General features: G+C 33.9%; 1 protein-coding gene across 1 annotated transcript in view; it reads right to left on the reverse strand.

Annotated features, from left to right (window-relative positions):
- The window catches only part of DMD (dystrophin), a 2,084,073-nt gene that overhangs the window by 1,180,463 nt on the left and 882,760 nt on the right, over positions 1 to 20,850 (reverse strand). The window contains 4 exon segments of the mRNA NM_001003343.1: positions 11,861 to 12,043; positions 12,907 to 13,059; positions 15,817 to 15,954; positions 18,380 to 18,502. Of these exon segments, the coding sequence (NP_001003343.1) occupies positions 11,861 to 12,043; positions 12,907 to 13,059; positions 15,817 to 15,954; positions 18,380 to 18,502 (597 nt within the window).

Genomic DNA, 20,850 nt, shown 5'->3' on the forward strand with positions numbered 1-20,850 from the left:
TAAAGCCTTAAATAAAAATAAAAAGTCCAAGGACTGAGAACCTAGACATTATTTCAACTGTAGAGGAGGAGGGAGCATCAACAGAGGCTGTCAAAGAGCATCCAGAGAAGCAGGTAGTAAACAAGGTGAAGAACTCCAAGCACTCTCCCTCTCTATTCTAACATCACTGACATCTAGGTGTTGCCATTCTGTTTCTTTTTTAATAAATAAATTGGATACTTTTACATTTAGTAAATGTTTGTTTAGGTTTCTCCATTTGTTTAATATTTGCTCATCATTCTTCTTTGCATCTCAAATCTTTAATCTCGGGTCATTTGCATTCTGGTTAGAAACCCACCATGAGAAACAAATATGCCATGGAATATTATGTAGGCTTTAAAAATGTTTACAGAACTTATCTTTACTAACAGAGATGACACAATGTTGAGTAAAAGTTCAGGATATAAAATTATTTTAATACAACATGAAGATGTATGGAAGGATAACTGAATAACTTTAACCATGGCCAATTCTAAAAAACAAAACAAAAACCCCAACAACCCTGAGGACTGTGCAGTGAGGATCTCCTACTAGGAAACTCAATTTTTGTCTGGTAAGATTTTTATTTCAGTGTTATTTTTATTTTGTATTTAATTTTTATTTATTCATGAGAGGCACAGAAAGAGAGGCAGAGACACAGGCAGAGGGAGAAGCAGGCTCCCTGCAGAGAGCTGGATGCAGGACTCGATCCCAGGACCCTGGGATCATGCCCTGAGCCAAAGACAGACAGACGCTCAACCACTGAGCCACCCAGGCGTCCCTCAGTGTTATTTTTTTTAAGTTTCTATAAATATGCAATTCTAGGTCTCATTATTTTTGAAGACATTATCTTACCACCTTTTGGCTTTTATTGTTGCTTGAAAATTTGCTGTCATTTATTTATACATGTTAGTACATTTTAGGTAATCTGTTTCTAAAGTTGTACTGAAAATTCTCTTTATTTTGGAATTTTTCATATTCATTATGAAGATATATGGGTGCATTTGTTTTTTATTTTTTCCTGCCTGAGATTTGCTTGATTTCCAGTGTGATTATTGAGACTTTCATTAATTTTGGATATTTCTAAGCAATTGTCACTTCAAGTATTGACTATCCATTCTCTCCTTGTATATTTGACCTTCTCATTCCCTTTTTTATCCTTTTATTTTTCACGTTTCTATGTTTTGACTTCATGCATTTTAAGTAATTTATTTTATCTATCTTCCATTTTTTTCTAATTCCTCATATCTGTTCTATCTGATGCTTAACGTGTACACTAAATTATTTGTTACATTTCTAATTTCTGAAGTTCTACTCAATTCTGAAGTTCTATTCGATTCTTTTTAAAACATCGCGATCATTATTTTATTACCGTCCCTTGTCCCTAATTCCTGTTTTTGATGCAAACTATTACTATTTTGAAAATATTAAACATTTGTTTTGCATTCTGTATCTCATTAATTCATTATCTTCTGTCTTTGGGAGTTGTATTCTGCTGTTTGTTTCCTTGTGTGAACTGCCATTTAAATTCTAACCACATGCTTTTGGAACTTCATCTGTGGGAGTTATTTGAAGTTGAGGTTTAGGGGCACCTGGATGGTGCATTCAGTTAAGTGTCTGACTCTTGGCTTCAGCTCAGGTCATGATCTCAGGGTCCTGGGATTGAGCTCTGCATCAGGCTCCACGCTGGGCATGGAGTCTCCTTGAGATTCTCTCTCCCTCTCACTCTGCCCCTCCATCTCCTGCTCTCTCACTCTCTCTCACTCAAATAAATAAATAAATGAATGAATGAATGAATGAATGAATAAATAAATAAATAAATAAATAAATAAATTTAAAATGAATAATAAAGTTTAGGTTTAAGCAGTGTTACATAAGAAAGATTTGTTCTTGCTTTTGTTAGGTTTATTTGACACTAGCTGCTCAGAGCAACTTAAATTTTTGGCTTTTGGCTTTTTGTGACCCCTATCACTATGAGCTCTGGACATTGACCTTTGTGTATTCTGTCCTTCCAACCAGTGACCATAATAGAAATATTCTGGGACGTCCTTCAACATTTTTGGTGGTTCATTATCTCTTTTAATTCTGTAAGAAATAAGTCACTAATTTTATCCTGAGACTCAAATATCTAGTCAAAGTTGCATGGATAATGAGAGATGCGGGATATAATCCTAGGTTTTCTTGCTCCAAGTATAAAAATTACAAAAAAATATCAGTTCTTCTAATACAGGTAGAACCTATTTCATAAATGGTGGCCTTGTTTTGACTTTGCAATGACAATATGATAGAAATTTGGAAATATTTTTATCAGAACCTTCAATTAAATAAGTCACTTGTGGGACGCCTGTGGGACTCAAGTGGTTGAGCATCTGCCTTTGGCTCAGGGCGTGATCCCAGAGTTCTGGGATCTAGTCCTTCATTGGGCTCCCCGCAGGGAGCCTGCTTCTCCTCCCTCTGCCTGTGTCTCTGCTTCTCTCTCTCTGTGTCTCTTGTGAATAATAAATAAACAAAATCTTTAAAAACACAAATAAGTCACTTGTGTTGACATACATCTGTGCTCTGTTTTTTAACAGGGTATTTATATATTCTCTGTGTTTTGACATACTCCTTTTAATTCATCTTGGTTGAGACACCAATGTATTCCGTTTGTGGGCTGATGTCTTTCTTAAGTTCTGAGAAATTGTTGGCTATTGTACCTGAAATATTGTGTCTCCTGTATTCTTTCTTCCTTTTTTGTAATTATATTAGTCATAACGCTTCTTATTTTCTTTCAGACTTTCATATTTTCCGTACTTTTTATTTTTATGTGGTATATTCTGATCATTTTACCATAATGAGTTTCTAATTTCCTCTTCACATTTGTTTAATCTGGTGTTTAACACATACACTTAGTTTTTTATTTCAATGATTGGTTTTTGGTTTCCATAAGCTTTATTTGATGTATTATCATCACAAGTATCTTTGTATTTTCCTGTGTACGGTGGCTTTATAAATTAATGCTTATTTTATCCCTTCCTTATTTTCAGCATAGTTAATATATCCAGTGGTTTTCTATTATTTTAAATTTATGAAGTACTAATTCTCTTGATTGTGATGTTAGTTGACTCTAAGTCACCGCGGATTCATTTCTTCGTATGGGTTGTAATATTTTGTACTGAATAAATATTTAGTGTTTGTGTGAATGTGGAACTCTAGAAAGAATGATTTATTGTATGATTGTGGAAGAAGACTTCACGGATTTCACCAATCTGGGACCCATTTTATGTTAATTTCTCAGTTAAGGAATCTAGAGACTTATGGTTAGTATATAAATTCAGACCTCCCACACTGAGTTTTAATTATCAAAGATTTTTCTTCTCCAGCCAGAATCCTTGGCAGATAGAATTGGGCTTGCTTATGTGTAGGATTTATCTATTTCCCATCTACATGGAGTAAAGACTTGAAGATTCTATTGTTTAAAGTGGGTTTTTCCTTTACATCTCTATACTAGATGTCATATAAGGGCCACATGTAAAAGGTCTTCAAAACTTTCTCTGAACTATGGGACCCTCAATCCAGGTTCACTATCACATGAGTTAATGTGCTCATTTATGGTAAAGAGAGGGAAGGAAGTTTCTGTTATATATTTTGAGCTCAGCTAAGTCTTTAAAACTGTTTTAAAATTATATTTTATTCAGAATTTCCTTACATTTGAAAAAAAGGGATGAGGGAATCTGTGAGTCTGTCAGTTTCCTGGAAGATGATTCTAGCTGAACATACTCTACCAGACAACCATTAATCTGATTCTATTACATAGCTAGAGACTGAAAAAAATTACTATAGAAATGGCAGTAACTATTATGATAATAATCTAGGAGACAAAGAATCTTGATTTATTTTATTTAATTCTTACCTCTTTTGATATGTTACTACAAACAAAATCGAAGCCAAGAGAAGGAAAATTTTATAAGCAGCTACCTCCTGGTTCATTTCCCTTAGCAACCATTATTAGTTTTATACATTTACAACTCTGTTTACTAAAGAACATTCTGTCTCTAAAAAAATTATCCATGTTCCCAAATTCTCCAAAGGTCTTGCATTGGCAGCTGACAATCTTTGTTATTATTTCAAGGCAAAGAAAGAAATCCACGTGGCAATTATGCAAAGAGGATGTTTCCCCATTAGTCTCAAAATTAATTCGTTATCATTATGTGATAGGAGAAAATCTATCAAAAATGAATAATGGAATATCAAATCTAGGTTCACATATTATTTTACATTAGGCAATGGCAGTCAGCTCTGTGGTTACTCTTCTTATAAAGCAACACTGTATTTTAAGAAAATCCAAAGTAACAAAAGCATAATGGTACAGCGATGCTTTTCTCATTTTTTTTTCCTGAAGAACACTAGTTCTTCACAACTACTTGAGCAGGAATCCTATCATAAAACTGAAGTGAAATTTCCCCTTTTGTACTACAACTATCCAGATGTGAAAATCTGCAGAATCTATTCCCCTTGTAGAAATTCATAATCACATTTGCATATCAAAAGCCCTGCAAAATTCTGTAGTAAGGAAACTTTGCTTAATTCAGTGTTTCTCAAACTTATTTGGACACTAGATATTTTTCTTTCTTTTGAATAACTCTCATAGTATTTCAGGAAGCATGGAGTTCAAGAGTGTTATCTTCCACTGCTTACATGTGCCCTTAGACATTATAATTAACCTCATTTAAATTTTATTTACCATAAAATGACAATGAAAATCATACTCAAGAGGCTTATTAGTGGAAACAATCTCGATATATGTGAAAGCTCTTTATAGAGATGTAAAGTTCTATTCATATTCAAACAATTTTTAAAAGTTAGTAGAGGAAAAAAAAAGTAGAGGAATGCTCACACTATATAAGTGTTTTCATCTTATAAAAATATTCACATAACGACTGATTTATAGGGGCACCTGAGTGGCTCAGTTGGTTAACCATCTACCTTCAGTTCAGGTCATGATCTCACAGGGTCCTGGGATCCTGGAATCAAGCCCCTTGTTAGGCTCCCTGCTCAGCGGGGAGTCTGATTCTCCCTCTTCCATTGCCCCTCCCTCTGCTTGTGCATCTGTGGGCTCTTTCTCAAATAAGTAAAATCTTGAAAAAAAGGACTAATTTATATAATACATTTCTTTAGCATTTAAAGTGAATCTACTGACAAAACTAATTTTCTTTTTTTTTAAGAGTTTATTTATTTATTCATAGAGACACACACACACACACACACACACAGAGAGAGAGAGAGAGAGAGAGGCAGATACACAGGCAGAGGGAGAAGCAGGCTCCATGCAGGGAGCCCTATGCGGGACTTGATCCCCAGGACTCCAGGATCACGCCCTGGGCCAAAGGCAGGTGCCAAACCACTGAGCCACCCAGGGATCCCCCAAAACTAATTTTCTATCAACTTTTCAAGAACTTGCATATTTTAGAAATATGTACTTCTAATGTTGTCAACATACTTTATTGTAATTTATTCCGATACACTAAAAGCCATCCTTTACAATACAGTATTGCAATCCTTCTCAAATTCACCCCATCACCTCAGTGTTAAATTTCAACAACTTTGTCTTTTCTCAGGATAATGCTTCTGGAAGTAACTGTTACAAAATCTGCTGCTCCAGAGAGTCATCTTAAATTCCCAATTGAAATGCATACTTATATGAAGTATAAAAAGTATTTTAACATAAAATAAACACTCTTAAGTATTACCTGTTCAGATTATACATCAAAGTTACACTAAATGTTTACTGTTGCTAAATGGAAGGATGGTTGATTTATAGCACCCACGTAAAAGTCTAGGTGAAAAATATTCCGTGAAGGCACAATACATACAATGGCCCTGAAATGGAAATGGTGTTGATGTGTTTAGGTACGGAGGAGGAATTTTTATGCCTGTATAACAGGAGAATGGCAAAAGGAGAGACAAAGTTGGAGCAATAGGATAGGCAGAAACCAAATCATGTAGAATCTCCTAGGAATTCATTGAAAGGGTAATGAGCATCAGTGGCTTGAGAGAATCTTATTTATGCTTTAGGAGCACTCTGGCTGAACCAGAAAGAATATAGTGTAGGTGGGGAAAGACTGGAAGCAAGGATTAGAGGCTGCTGAAGTAACCCAGATGAGAGATGATTATGCTGTAGACTAGGCTTTTCACAAGGCAGATACTGAGTGGTCTGATTAAAGCTGTATTTTGTTAGTAGAACCAATAGCATTTGAAATGAATTACGTGGATAATACAAGAGAAAAGAGCAATCATAGATGAGGTCTAGGTCTTTGATGTTAAGTGACAGGGTAATTTAGGTAACACCCAGGGAACTTGGTAGGAGCCAAATTATGTAGAGAAGACAGTTAATTCTTGACTTGGGTATGTTATGTTTGACATATCTGTTAGGCATCCAAAAGAAGTTGAAGAAGTTGTTAGATATAAAATGTTGAATATCACCATTATTTACTTGGTCTTTGAGACTACAGGATATCCAGGGCAGGTGGAGTTGTTGTATTTCGAAAAGGGACATTTCTCTTCCATCTGTTACTCTGATGTTTGCATTATTTTTGCTCCCATTCCTGGGACAGTTCATGTATGTATACTTATTCCAAAAGTTTTTACTATATATTTTTTCTTCCTAGAAACATAATTAGCAATAATTCACACTGAACATATTGGGCACAAACCTTCTATTTGTTGTGACCCTTTACAATGAGCTTTTGATTTATTGTATTCTCCTGTAAGTTGAGACAAATCACTTCTAAATTCTCATAGCCTTCTGTTTTCCTTTTCAGCACTTGCTATATATAATTTTAGTGGCTGAGTAAAAGATTTTATAAAAATCCCTCTATATATAGAATTCTAGATAGCTTTATATAGCTTGCTCCTTCTTTCTGGATTCATTTTCCTTTTTTTACACTAGCATATTGTTTAGTAATTTAGCAAGAATATATAGGTAATAAATTCTCATAGTTTTTATTTATCTGAAAATACTTGTATCTGAAAATATTTTTAAAGATTTTATTTATTTATTCATGAGACACACACACAGAGAGAGAGAGAGAGAGAGAGAAAGAAAGAGAGAGAGAAGCAGAGACATAGGCAGAAGGAGAAGCAGGCTCCATGCAGGGAACCCGATGTGGGACTCGATCCCGGGTCTCCAGGATCACGCCCTGGGCTGAAGGTAGTGCTAAACCACTGAGCCACCCGGGCTGCCCAAAAAATATTTTGTCTTTACTCTTGAATCACAGTTTACAGGACATTTGAAAATTTGCCTCACATACTAAAGATGTTATTCCATTGTCTTCTAATATATCTATTTTTGATGAAAAGTCTACTGTCAATTTTGCCACGCTGTAGGCAATCTCAGTAGCTATTATGATGCCTTCCTGATCACTGATGTTCCGATTTTCACTCAAATCTAGCTAGGTGTAACTTGTTTTTATTTGTTACAGTCTAGTTGAGCTTTATTCAACTTGAGGACTCATGTAAATTGAGCTTTATTCAACTTGAGGACTCGTGTAAACTGAGACTTATTCAATTTTGTTAAATGTCAGTCATTTATATAAAATATTGTCTCTCCTCCAGGCTCTCCACTTTTTCAATCTGGAACTCTTTTCATGTATATATATGAGCTTTTTATTGCATTATCTACATATTCCAGTATTTTCAGCAAAGCAAAATTATCCTCAATATCCTTCAATTAAAATATTCAGTTTTCTTCTATGATGAATCCACTATTTAAAAAGCTGTTTGAGTTATTATTTTAATGATCACATTTTAATCTCTAAACTTCTTATTTTTTCAAACTTTCCTGTTCACTATTCAAAAAGGCCTATTTTTATTGTAGGAATTCCATTATATCCTCTTTAAAAATCTTTTTGAACATTAAAAAAACTCCAATTATGTAAAAAAATGTAAACACTTATTTTAATGTCCTTTTCTGATTGTTCTCTTATCTCTAATTTCCTCAGATGTGCATTCTCCTTTTATTTTTTGGCATCTGTTAACATCATCCATTAAAAGAATTTTTTCATATCCACTGTAATTTTAGTCTGTGAGCTTATTTTGCTTAGGAGTTCCACATGAGCCCTAGATTGTGGGGGTACTTTCTTTGTGTAATTTTTGGCTGCATTTTCTTGGGTTCTGGGATATTAACTTTCAAATGCTACAATTATGCTTAATAAAAATTACACATAATTTTCTATTAATAAATTTTCAAAGCCTTTGGGTTTTCTTATCTCTTTTTCTACTTTTCTGTAGGAGATAAGAACTTAGAGAACTATTGACATGTTTATAGGGAATTATGTCTACTTTGGTAGAATCACCAGCTTTGCACAAAATTTTCTGCAAGTACCTTGTGACTCTAGATACAACTACCTGTTCAAGGATGATGGAATCTAATTTGTAATCTATCTGTTGATAAATACATTTATCTGTTGTGAATAACATTATCAATCTATGGTATATGCTGAGTCTAATCATCTTAACAGCCTATAAAGACATAAAATTTTTTTAAAAATGTCTCTTTTCCAGTGTTCTATACAGAAATAAGAAGGAAAAACCTGAATTCACTGAGTCTGTATAATACAGCAGGTGTTTTACAAATACTACCACATTTCATTATCACCAATGTCCATATTCTCATTGTACAGATAAGGGAAATCAGGCCAAAAGATATTTATTTATTCATGAGCAGACCTAGGAACCAGGATTGTCATTCTAGGCTGTTCATCCCAGGGAGCACCCTTTGTATGAGACCTCACAGGTGTTATAAAACAACCTACAGAAAAATTCTTTATGTTCAGTCTACAATCATTGTTTGGTCTCCACTGATCAGCCAGGTCTGCAAGCCAATAGGAAGTATAATTAAAAATGTCCTCTATTCCTAACTATAACAGGGGCTCCAAACTGTTGAATACTTAGAGAAAAATTGACCTGCTTCCTCCAAATCTGTTTTCCCTTCTTTGTGGACTCTAGGATTGTCCTGAGGACCATCATTTGGAGATACTCTCTACTCTGCTTTGGTCTGCACTCCCGTCTGGTCCAGGACTGCCTCATGGCTCAAAGTTCCAGAACTTGTCAGAGCTTTATGATTGCCATGTATAGCTCTGACGTGGCCATAATCCCTGACATATACAATTTTGACACTGCTTAGTCCATTTTTAAGCTTTTCTCTCTGAAATGAGGAAAATTAATGTCTCATTTTAAACACAACTCTCAAATGTTAAGCACTTAACAGTACTTTCTGAAATCCTGAACTCTTACTCCTAAGATGTGTAAAACTAACTGAAAATCAGTAAGTCCAAATGAAGTCTAGAATTTACATCTAGAAAGAATAGAAAGGGAAAACTGGGAGAATGAAAGATAAGAGAAAGAGAGAAGGGGTACCGGGGGAGGTAAAGAATACTGCAGTTATGACCACCTGTGCTGCATCAGCCTTACCATTCCAAACATAACTTTTGGTTAAGCTGTTCACTTGTGGCTTCATTGTACGATAATTGGGAAAGATGACTTTAATCAGGTTGGTAGATATGTGAAATCAGTTTTTCAATATATATTAGTAATCAGTGGAATAAAAAGATACATCTTGGATCGATCTATCATCTATCTATCTATCTATCTATCTATCTATCTATCTATCTATCTATATTCTTTTAGACCTAATTAAAATTCAAAGCCAAATATAATTGTAATATTGATTGTTCTTCATACATATTGTTATTCCTTCTGTTATCACAAAACCCAGAGTTCACATGAAAAAGATATTTCTGGGGTGCCTGTGTGGCCGAGTCAGTTAAGCGTCTAACTTTGGCTCAAGTCATGATCTCAGGGTCCTGGGATGGAGCCCCCATCAGGATCCATGCTTAGCAGGGAGTCTACTTTTCCCTCTTTGTCTCCCTCTGCTCATCACTTTACTTGTTCTCACACACTCCCTCTCTCTCTCTTTCTCAAATAAATAAATAAAATTAAAAAAAATATGTTCCCCACTCCAGGCACCTTCTCAACTCTTGTTCTCTCAGACAGAAAATCAAGAAGAAACAGTTTATGCAGAAAATATATCTTAGCATTTTACAATGACTTTTAAAATTTTATGCTGATTTACATGTCCTTGCTTTATTTTACCAATCATCATTATGTTTTACAAATATGTGTTGAGAGCCCCTTATGTATAAGGATGTAACGACATTTTAAGTGGATGCTTTGTGGAGATTTTTGATCCTGTGTCCATTTAACTATAAAATTTAATAACTTACCTTGACCAGCTTGTAAAGAAATCTAATCCTGCATCTAGGATGTGTCAAGATATGGGGAAAATTGGAATGGAGAAATTAGTTAGTAGTCATATAAATCAAAGCAAGGGACTTCTCCCTGAATGATCTATTAAATTCAGTGAAAATATTTTACTTGAATTTTCTTTATGGTTGCCTTAATCTTTCAATTTATTTTGTATCCACAGACACAGGCTTTCTGTTAGTGTAGGCTTCAGTGATTTATGACATATTATGTTCATAACATCTAATAGGAAGGATAATAGGCTGAAATGTGCAATCAGCTGGAATTGGACTTCAAATGTAATATAGTCTCAATATATTATATTACTTTTTCCAACTTTTCAGAATATTCACCTGCTATTAAATTTTAGGGCCCTGGATTTCATCGAAAACAGTGTATTCATGGATTTTTCTAATATTTTGTAAAAAGAAGAAACAATAATATGTGGCATATTTTCCCTTGTTTAATAAGCAGCATAGCACAATTATATGCTAATAAAATCTTTGCTAAGGCATATTTTTAAAATACCACATATTAAATGGAATCAACAATATCACATAAAAAATTTCCCCAAAATGTCTCATTTGAAAGTTGAAACAAATGAAATTGTCATTTACATAGGTCAAAAACTATTGAATATTTCTGTTGGTTTCATATGATTCAACTTAACATAATAAGAAATCCATATTTCCCAGACTTTAACATGCTTTTTTTGTGAGAAGCACTATTTTTACATAATTACATAGAAGTAACCATTCCTCTTCACTTTATGATATTTTAGAATAGGAACAAAAAATGTATTTGTTAGAAAAATCCTATGGTTCATACCCTAGTACAAATAAACAGCTAAAAAGACCAAACTTAAGATTATGAATTGCCTTTTTAAGGAGAAAATCACCAAATTTCCATCCAGTTGTTTGAAAGAAGAACAGTTGTTCCTTTTCCCTTTGGCTTGTAATATTTCAGTGGTCACAATGTTTGATATTTTTCAATCTGCTCTCACTTGTAAACCATCTTACTAGGCATCCAGTTCTAAAAGCTTTTTAACCCATTATGTAGCTAAGCCAGATACGAGGACTAAACTACTATTAAGTCAATGAGATAAGGTCCTTACGCAATTTGATATAAGAAGATGTCTCACAAAAGATTTATTATTTACCATGTATACATTAAGAAAGTAAAATTAGCATGGGATGGTCTCAGAAAAGCAATACATATTTTTGGATTAGACACTGAAGTAATGTAAATGTATGATCAATTGACAAATTCACATTGCCAATGTTATGAAAAAAATGATGTGGCAAAACAAATTAAGATGCAGTTTTCATTTCTGATAAAGGGGCTGCTCCTTATGTGCTTAATTTATTGTGTTTTTAATCTGAAAAATTAGCCACTAGTGTTGCAGAAGCCCAAAGTGAGGGGAAACTGCTCACTTTCAGAATACATACTAGAAGTCTGAAATTGTACCCAGTTGTTTTTGTTTTTTCCGTTTGTTAGTAGGCCTCTGTTATTAGGGTAGTAGTTGCAAACACATAACGTGGGTTTGCCAGTAACAACTCACAATTTGTGCAAAGTTGAGTCTTCGAAACTGAGCAAATTTGCTCTCAATTTCCCGCCAGCGCTTGCTGAGCTGGATCTGAGTTGGCTCCACTGCCATTGCGGCCCCATCCTCAGACAAGCCCTCAGCTTGCCTACGCACTGCATTCAGCTCCTCTTTCTTCTTCTGCAATTCACGATCAATTTCCTATTGAGCAAAATCAATACAGGGCCCAGGGCAGTTAGCTAACCACATCAACCAACCTGCAAGCAGCACATACTTCTCTCAGAAATTTCAAAGGCTGTTGTCATTTTATTGTCATGTTCCATAATTTACAAATATGGAAGCCATCACTGTCATCTTCACCCAAGAATCCAAATGTTATTTCAGTTATCCTGTGAATGCTCAGTTTGAGATATTCTAGTTAAGAAAATATTTAAATTCATCTAACATTTTTCTTTCTTCTCAATTCCTTTGGTGTTTTGGGGGCTGACCCAAATTGGAGTGACTACTCATTATTTATTAGGGACCATCCACATAGAATATAATTTAGAGGGTAAGTGGTTATTTATTTTCTTGTTAAAGTTTTGAGGAACTCAACAGAGAATGAAGCAAAATAAAAAGTGTAAAATAATAACAGAAAAACACATCTTCGGACAATATGCAAATCAATCTATAGAGATTTGACACTGATGTGTGAAGATGCTCTGATGAAATGAATGTGCTAACATGAGAAAGAAGTCGTCCACAGACCGATAAGTCATTTGTTCATCTGGAACAAAGATACACAAAGTCAATTACAATTTTACCAGAAAACATACGACATTTCTTAATTCATTTTACATTGTCTAGAAATAAAACATTTTATTCATTCCACATTATGTCAATTAAAAAACACTTAATACAATACATTTACCATAACAAAACACAATACAAGGAAATGCAGCAAATCAGAACGCTAAAAGAGGAAACAATAACATCAACCATTTTAAATACGATCCACACATGTTAAGTAAAGAAATTAAACTGTAGCAATAAAATCTAGTATTGACATTCTAAAACAACATTACCTTTATTTTCCTTTCATCTCTGGGTTCAGGTAGGCTGGCTAATTTTTTTTCAATGTCATCCAAGCATTTCAGGAGATCATCAGCCTGCCTCTTGTACTGATACCACTGGTGAGAAATTTCTAGAGCCTTTTTTCTTCTTTGAGACCTCAAATCCTGTTCATGGTGCAGATATTATTAAAATATCAATATATATGTATAGTACACTTCTGGCTGTAGTTATTTACAAATAATGAATCCCTCATCTCCTTGTACAGCTTCACTTAAATTCACATTCTTAAATGCTAGGTATACAAATAGATGACGAAATTAGGTATTTATGTGGCAGGATCTATTGACACAAAGCTAAGAAAACTAGACAACCCACTTAAAGTATATCTCCTCCTGGCATGTTCAAATTTGTTTAGAAATCTTGTCATATTTAATTGACTAAATGAGTCAACTAAATTATCGTGTAGTATCTGTGAAATACTTTAGTATATGAATACAAATGAATTAGCTAGATACTTGCACAAATTTAATGAGTTTGTACTTGACTTTTATAATAGATACAAATTCTAAAAATTTGTATCTTCAGCCCTGGGTTTATCAACAAAATTCTAAGTTTACATAGCCAAGAAACTACATTCATGCTTTTAGCAGTCCCTGTAAACATGTTTCATAGGTGTGAATATTTTGTGATTAGAAATATAAAACCATCTTAGTTATCATATAAATTGTTTTGAGCTATACATGTGGAAGTATGAAAGATATCTATCTGTGACTGTACAGGAAAATGACAACTATTATAAAAATGCTCTTTCTTTTGAGGCTTCCATGGTCAGCTTTCTCTTATTATATCAAATCGTGTTCCAAATGCAAATGATGAATTAGTTTAAAAGGAAAAGGGAAAGTGCATGGTTTCCAATCAACGAGATGAGATAAATAAGGGCAACTGCTTAATAAATCAACAAAGGGGGGAAATTAATCATCTTGCTCCTTACAAGCACACCCAATGTCTTCCCCCCGATCAATAGAATTTGTTGTAATGCCATTTTATGATAACACAAGGGAATGTAAGAGCTCAGAATACAGCTTTCATTTCTTCAGAACAGTAGTAATTAGGGTTTCATGTACAGATTTAACTGGAGCAAAAGAAAATAATGAATATCAAAGAACTGCTGAAATATTCATTGTTTTGGAAAGTTCTGACCTTCTTTGAAATATTTCATAAGGACTAGAACTGGAGACACTTGGCAGGTTAATATAGTTACTGAATATGGTGGTGTAGATTAGTTTGGCAAGTGGAGTAGATTTTCATAATCGCTTTTAACATTTATTTGCAAGAATGATATAAATTTCATTCCCCATTTTGTTCAAAATTGAGGATGTAAAATTTACTGCAGTTTACATTTTTAGTTGAATTTCTAAACCTCCTGTGGAGGTAATAAATGCCTGGGATGAGCCAGATGGAATGCTGCTTTTTTCAAAGGTACCAAGATAAAGCCACGTGAATGAGCGCTGAGCCATGTCTTATTCGTGACACAACTCACATCTCTGCCAAGAGAAAGGGCTTGTGGTCATAAAATCTGAAACTCCTTTCATTTCCTAAGCACAAGGTGATGCATAATATGTGAAGATATTTAGAGACATTATATAGATTCCTTTAGAGATATGCCAGATAACCATTAAACTCTGCTGTTCAGTAGGACACATATCATCATATGACCACTGTAGACACTTCGGAAAGCCTGGTCACAGTGGGAAGTGTGTGAATTACACAGCTTTCTGATTTTCTGAGCACATTATGGCTTGCTCTTGTACTCCCTCAAGGAAGAGGCCTTTTCTATTTACTATATTTATCAGCAGTTACCTCCAGAACACCTGCTGGCCAATTAGACTTTCCTTGTGGATTCCTTGCAGGCACAATATTGTGTAATTACATTCTCAGCAGTGTTTATTTGGTTGTCTGACTATATGGGGAAAGGTTTTATACTCTTATTTGCATACAGAAAGCAGACTTCATCCACCTACTAGGTGGATCTACCCACATAGCTACACAGCTCTCCAAGAGTGATTTACAATGAAAAGCTTGGCAATTAACAGTATTAGAAAATCAGCCATGCATGCCAATAGGGAATATTGGAAAGCACAATAAAAATAACAAAAGGTTATTTCACAAAACTCTTTACATGTTCAGTGTCTTGTCAAGAACATCCTAAATATTATTACAGAAAAATCAACACTATTCTGTTCTTCCTGCACATAACCAGATGAGTCACATGGGTGCTTGAGTCTATACACTACCGCTGCTTAATACAAGAGTGCCAGTTCTTCTTCAAGGACATTAAGATTATTTTTGAGGATTCCTATATAAATGAGATTAGACTCTGTAGATGTTTAGCTAGTTGCAAAGAGTGACTCTCTTAAAGGAAAAATGAAGGCAATTGAAAAAAAAAATAAGTAGAATCCCAGGCCTTATTCTTTTTTAAATCCCAGGCCTTATTAAACAAATATTCAATTACCAAAAAACTGGACCTCCTCTAGATAAAATCAATAAAATATAGGCAGCAGAAAACCCACAAAAATATAAATTGGTTATTCTGGCATTTAAGCAGATCTTTCATGACAAATGTAAATAAGTAAAAATAAACTATATTAGAAAATTAAATGTATAAACACTATGAGGGATGCATTATAATATTTTTCAAGCACTACTCAGTCAAAAAAAACCCCAATTTTTTAAGCAACACATCTCTCAAAATCAAAGACATCACTCAAAAATGTTAAATAAAGCACACACATTGAACAGGAAAAAAATGTATTTTCTGGCGACTAAGATTCTTAAGCAGCTTTTATTTATGCATAATATAGTTTACCTTACATATGAAAAAAAACCACAGGCAAGGTATATTATAATTTTAGCTCTAATACCTTGAGAGCATTATGTTTTGTCTGTAACAGCTGTTGTTTTATCTTTATTTCCTCTCGCTTTCTCTCATCTGTGATTCTTTGTTGTAAGTTGTCTCCTCTTTGCAACAATTCTTTTACAGTACCCTCATTGTCTTCACTCTGATTAAAAACAACAAGTACAGTCTTCATTTTGGTTTTTAAAAAGCTGTACATCATTAACAAGAGATAATAAAACACGTTATTTAAACACACAAAAAAAATCCAATTTAAGACTTTTGGGAATGTTGTTCTAAGATACTGGGCTCATACTTTTCCTTTTATATGGTTTATTTGAGTTTTGTAAAGAAGGATCTAGGAAGAATATCATCCAGTTCAAAAGGATATACCTGATTGGGGGGAGGGCATATGTAGGAAGATAGACTTGTAAGGTACTTCATCATTTCAGACAAGGCATCAAATGGTGTGAAGCATTCTTCTGGCTTTGAGTTTTGGTAGATTTTCAGAAATTAAAGAAGTTTGGAGACATGAACTAAACGTGTCATTTACAATGTTAACTAACCCATGCAGAAATATGGATATGGATGTATGTCAGATGGCAATGATCCTTAATGGCTTAAACACACTCACTCCTAAGTAAACATTTTAAATGTACATAAATTTCTATCTAATAATCTACTTTAAATAGCCTATATGTCCAAATTTAGGACGAATATTAGGACATTAGTACAAAATGATGTATTCAAGTGTTGCCAAAAATTGCAACTAGTTTCTAAAAATATGTCATATATACAAGCTGTTTTTAAATGCAATCAAATAAGTATAAAATATAGATTAGGAAAATTACTTGAAAAAATTTTTGGTATGCATTCAGGTTCTTAAACTTCAAGAAGAATATTTTTATTTACTTTGATATAAAACTATTTGAATAAGTGCCAGTATAATATGGTAGCATATGTGTGACCAGGTGATTTTTCACTTCTCGTTTCCCATCTTTCTTTCAACTCAGTATATGAAAACTTTCTTTTGAGAAGATTCACCCTGCAGTGGTACTCAAGGTACTCTGATAAGCTAAGAAGAGTAAATGTTAGATGGTTTTTAAAAAGTCACATATACGTTAGATGGTTTTTAAAAAGTCACATGTATTTGCATGTAACAATTCCTGGTACCTGAATGCTACCTATCTAAATCTGCAATGCATATTTAAACTGCAAAATGTAACAGAAGATTGATTTATTTTTTCAGAGGAATGATATTTTTATCAGAGGTTTGTGAATTACTAGTGTAATAAAATAATATAGACATATGTTTATAATCTGTGAAAGACTTTATTTTAGAAAGTCTTTCCTTTTTTGTCTTTCCTTTCCTAGGGCTGAGGGAAAAAACAACCAACCAACCGAACAAACAAAACCCCAAAAAAACAAAGAAACCCACTTTGCTTCTTCCACTACAGCAGGTAAGGGCTATAGGGCAGAGTTGGTGAATAGCCCAAGAGGTGAACAGGACTCTCTCACCTCAGTGCCCTCCTGATTTCTTCTTTGACATGAAGGATAGATAGCTGTAACTCAGTATTTCGGAAAGCCTCTTCTTGGCTTTCTCTTGCAGAGCTGAGTTGGCAAGGCCACCAAGCCCCATACACAGGGGTACTGATTGATTCTGGGAGCTCAGGGAAGTAAGAATTGATACCAGGGCCAACTAAGATTGGTGGAAAATAGTTTTCCTACTACTTCACATGCCTACTATCTAAAATACCATCGTATTTTGCCTTTTACTGTCAGTTTAAAGCATTGTCTGAGAAGTCCCTAGTATTGATACAAGTCTGAGAAATCTCAAATAGGATATGTGGAACAGTTAAAAATGCCATATTGGTGATGACTGTGGAAGAGGGAAAAGGAAATTGTGACAAGGACGTGGAAGGAGAAAAAGTGAGCAAAAAGGGTGTGATGCAGAAATCTTCAAGCCAGAGAGAAATGTAACAGACATTTTGAAATTAATCAGGGTTGAAGGAGAATGTTATGAGTTTGGGAGCAGCCCAGATAGTTATGTTTCTTTACTCCCACGAAATAAGCAGCATTACTTTATACACATTTTAGACATCTAGTGTACTATTTAATCAACTTTTTTGTGAAAACCACTTTGTGGTAAACTTTAAAAAATACTTTTTCTATTTTGTTTAATACCCCTTCTCTGAAATAAACATTCTATTACACAAATCAAGACTGACACAAAACATCATCCATCCTCAATGGCTGAGTTTCTTATTAAATTTCCAATTTATTTTCTAATTTAACTCTTCCCCTCCCCATTACATTTTGTCCTCTGAGTTTGAAAATAGCAGGTCAAAGCAAAACTGTGGAACTACTTATTAGGATCTGCAAGTGCTCCTATGTGACCATACCACAGTAATTTGGCATTCATAATAAAAGTTCAACAAGAATATTTTGCAATTGTAATAAATCATTAGAATCACAAAATGTGCAAGGAATGCACTGAGAATTTAGTTGGAGACTTGAGTTATCTAATTTCCTTCCAAATATTTATTCATTTCACTCCTAGTTCATTCACACTTTTATCACAACCAATTTACCATATCTTTATTGAAGTCTTCCTCTTTCAGATTCACCCCCTGCTGAATTTCAGCCTCCAGTGGTTCAAGCAATTTTTGTATATCTGAGTTAAACTGCTCCAATTCCTTCAAAGGAATGGAGGCCTAAAAAAAAAGATAGTGCTAATTTAAATCAAAATTACTTTTTATTAGAAACATAAACCCAAAAAATTACATTTGTTCAAACTCCTGTTGCTAAACTAATGACATGCATTTATGTTTCCATATTATATTTTATGAAAGCTTTGAAATACAACTGGGAAAGTACCTGAGGATGCAAATAAAGACAAACATTTAACATCATCAGAGCTGAACATCCATGCAAGATAATGAAATTTGTCATTCTCTTCTTTCAACAAAAGTCCATTTCCATATAGTTGATTGAGCTAATTGTTAATATTCTAAAGTTGAATTTGATCTTATTTAAAATATTCTGATATAAATACCATTTGTGTAAATATGTCTTATCTGAAACTGCCTCATTCATCAAGTAATAGTAACCTTAGGTAGAAATGCAGAATTGTCTCCTTCTCCTCAGAAAAACTACATGGCAATCTGCTCCGATATTTTAAATGACATTTTTAGCATGGAAAATTTGACAGGTGTGCTCTCATAAGACAAACAATGCCATGAGCTTGCCTTAGGAATACTTCATTTGGTAGCACACATACAAAAAAATCAAGTGAATAAACCCAAAATATTTCACATAAAAAATCTGAATATGTGTTTTCCAACCTTACAAATATCACAGTTTCTTTGATTTTGAAATTCATATTGACCATAGTCTCAAAAACCTCTTTTTTTCTATAAAAGACACTTGAAGAGGAGTGATCAATAAAAATACATTGCAATTTAAATATATATTCAAAAGAGTAGGCAAGATTTAATTATCAAAGTTTAAATTGTTAATAAATATTGATGCTATTGATCTTTACCCTTTATTCAATTTCTTTGCATTAAAACACTAAAAATATTTTATACCTGACAGCTTCTGAAAAGTCATAGATGACATATAGAAATCTTATTTTCTTAGAGAGCTAAACATTTCCCCATTTGTAAAACCAATTCAGGAACAACCCCCAGTGTCTTATGCCAGGATGACTGCATGCATAAAGTCTGGTCCCCACCTATGGTTCCCCATCACATTCCAACAGTCACAGTCTTACTCTTTCTTTATCAAACGGCATCTCCTAGAGGATCATAAAGATAAATGTTCAAGGAAAATATCTACTAATGAAGAAGTGAATAATCAAATGCTATTCATGAAAACATGATTTGCACACACAACATGAATATACACATATCTGCCAGGCCCTTTTATACACATGAGGAAGAATATATGGGCTCTTTCTAAAAAAAGTGACTTATTTTCAGTATTATTTTTAAATCTGAATGAACATTTGCCATTTGGAACATCATAGCAGGTTCTGGAACTGGTACAGAATGGTAGTATTATAAATATGCTTAAGGGATGCTTCTGCTGTTGTATTATAAACATACTTCTACACTTTTAAAACATATTACTCAAAGTATTACAAAAGCAAAAGATGAACAAACTTTCAAATCATAACTAAGCAATATTAATTTGATACTATTTTGTGTTCTTGAATTGCTCACATTTGCTAATATCTAATTAGAGCAACTGCACTATTCCACATAATTATGTGAAAATACATTGATAGGTATTTTTAAAATAACTTTGAGTGCTGAGGTGTCAAAATAACATGGGTCCATTCTGGGGCAGATTTATCTTACTCCTATGTGTAAGGAGTACACTAGCTCACCCTCTCTCTCCACATAATCAAATAGAGAGTAATTTCTATTTCTCTAGCTCACCCTCTCTCTCCACATAATCAAATAGAGAGTAATTTCAAAGACTCAGAACTTGGGCCTCAATGTATCTTTATCAATACTCCTTGCCTAATGCATTGTATTATCTTCCCAATTTAACTATAACTTTCACAATATCTCCCAGATATTCATCTTTAGCTGGGATCTCACTTTTGAATTTTAATATAGACTCTCCAAAAACCAGCCAATTTCTCACTTAAGGTTCAACATGTCTAGAAATGAACTCATTGTCTTTTCCCTAAAGCTGCTGGCAACACCAACTTCCCTAGTTCTGTAAATAGAAAACAATTTTTTATCAGTCATCCAGTCTTAGCATGTGAGTCATGTTATTTTTCAACACTTCACTCTAATATCTAATCAAATCAAATCATTGTGCATTCATTCACCATGATCTACTTGCTTTCTATTCCCAGAGATATCATCTCTTATACTCCTTACACAGGAGTTATGGCAATAACCTCCTTACCGGAGTATAATCTCCTCATGTCCCAGTTCCATACTTTGCTCTGTGATCAGGTCAATATATTCCAAAAACATGACCTTCATGAAGGTATTTCTCTAGTAAACTAGTTCAAGTAAAGTCCAAACTCCAGCACAATAGT

Source organism: Canis lupus, chromosome X (genome assembly GCF_011100685.1).
Source record: "Canis lupus familiaris isolate Mischka breed German Shepherd chromosome X, alternate assembly UU_Cfam_GSD_1.0, whole genome shotgun sequence".
Classification (NCBI taxonomy): Eukaryota; Metazoa; Chordata; class Mammalia; order Carnivora; family Canidae; genus Canis; species Canis lupus.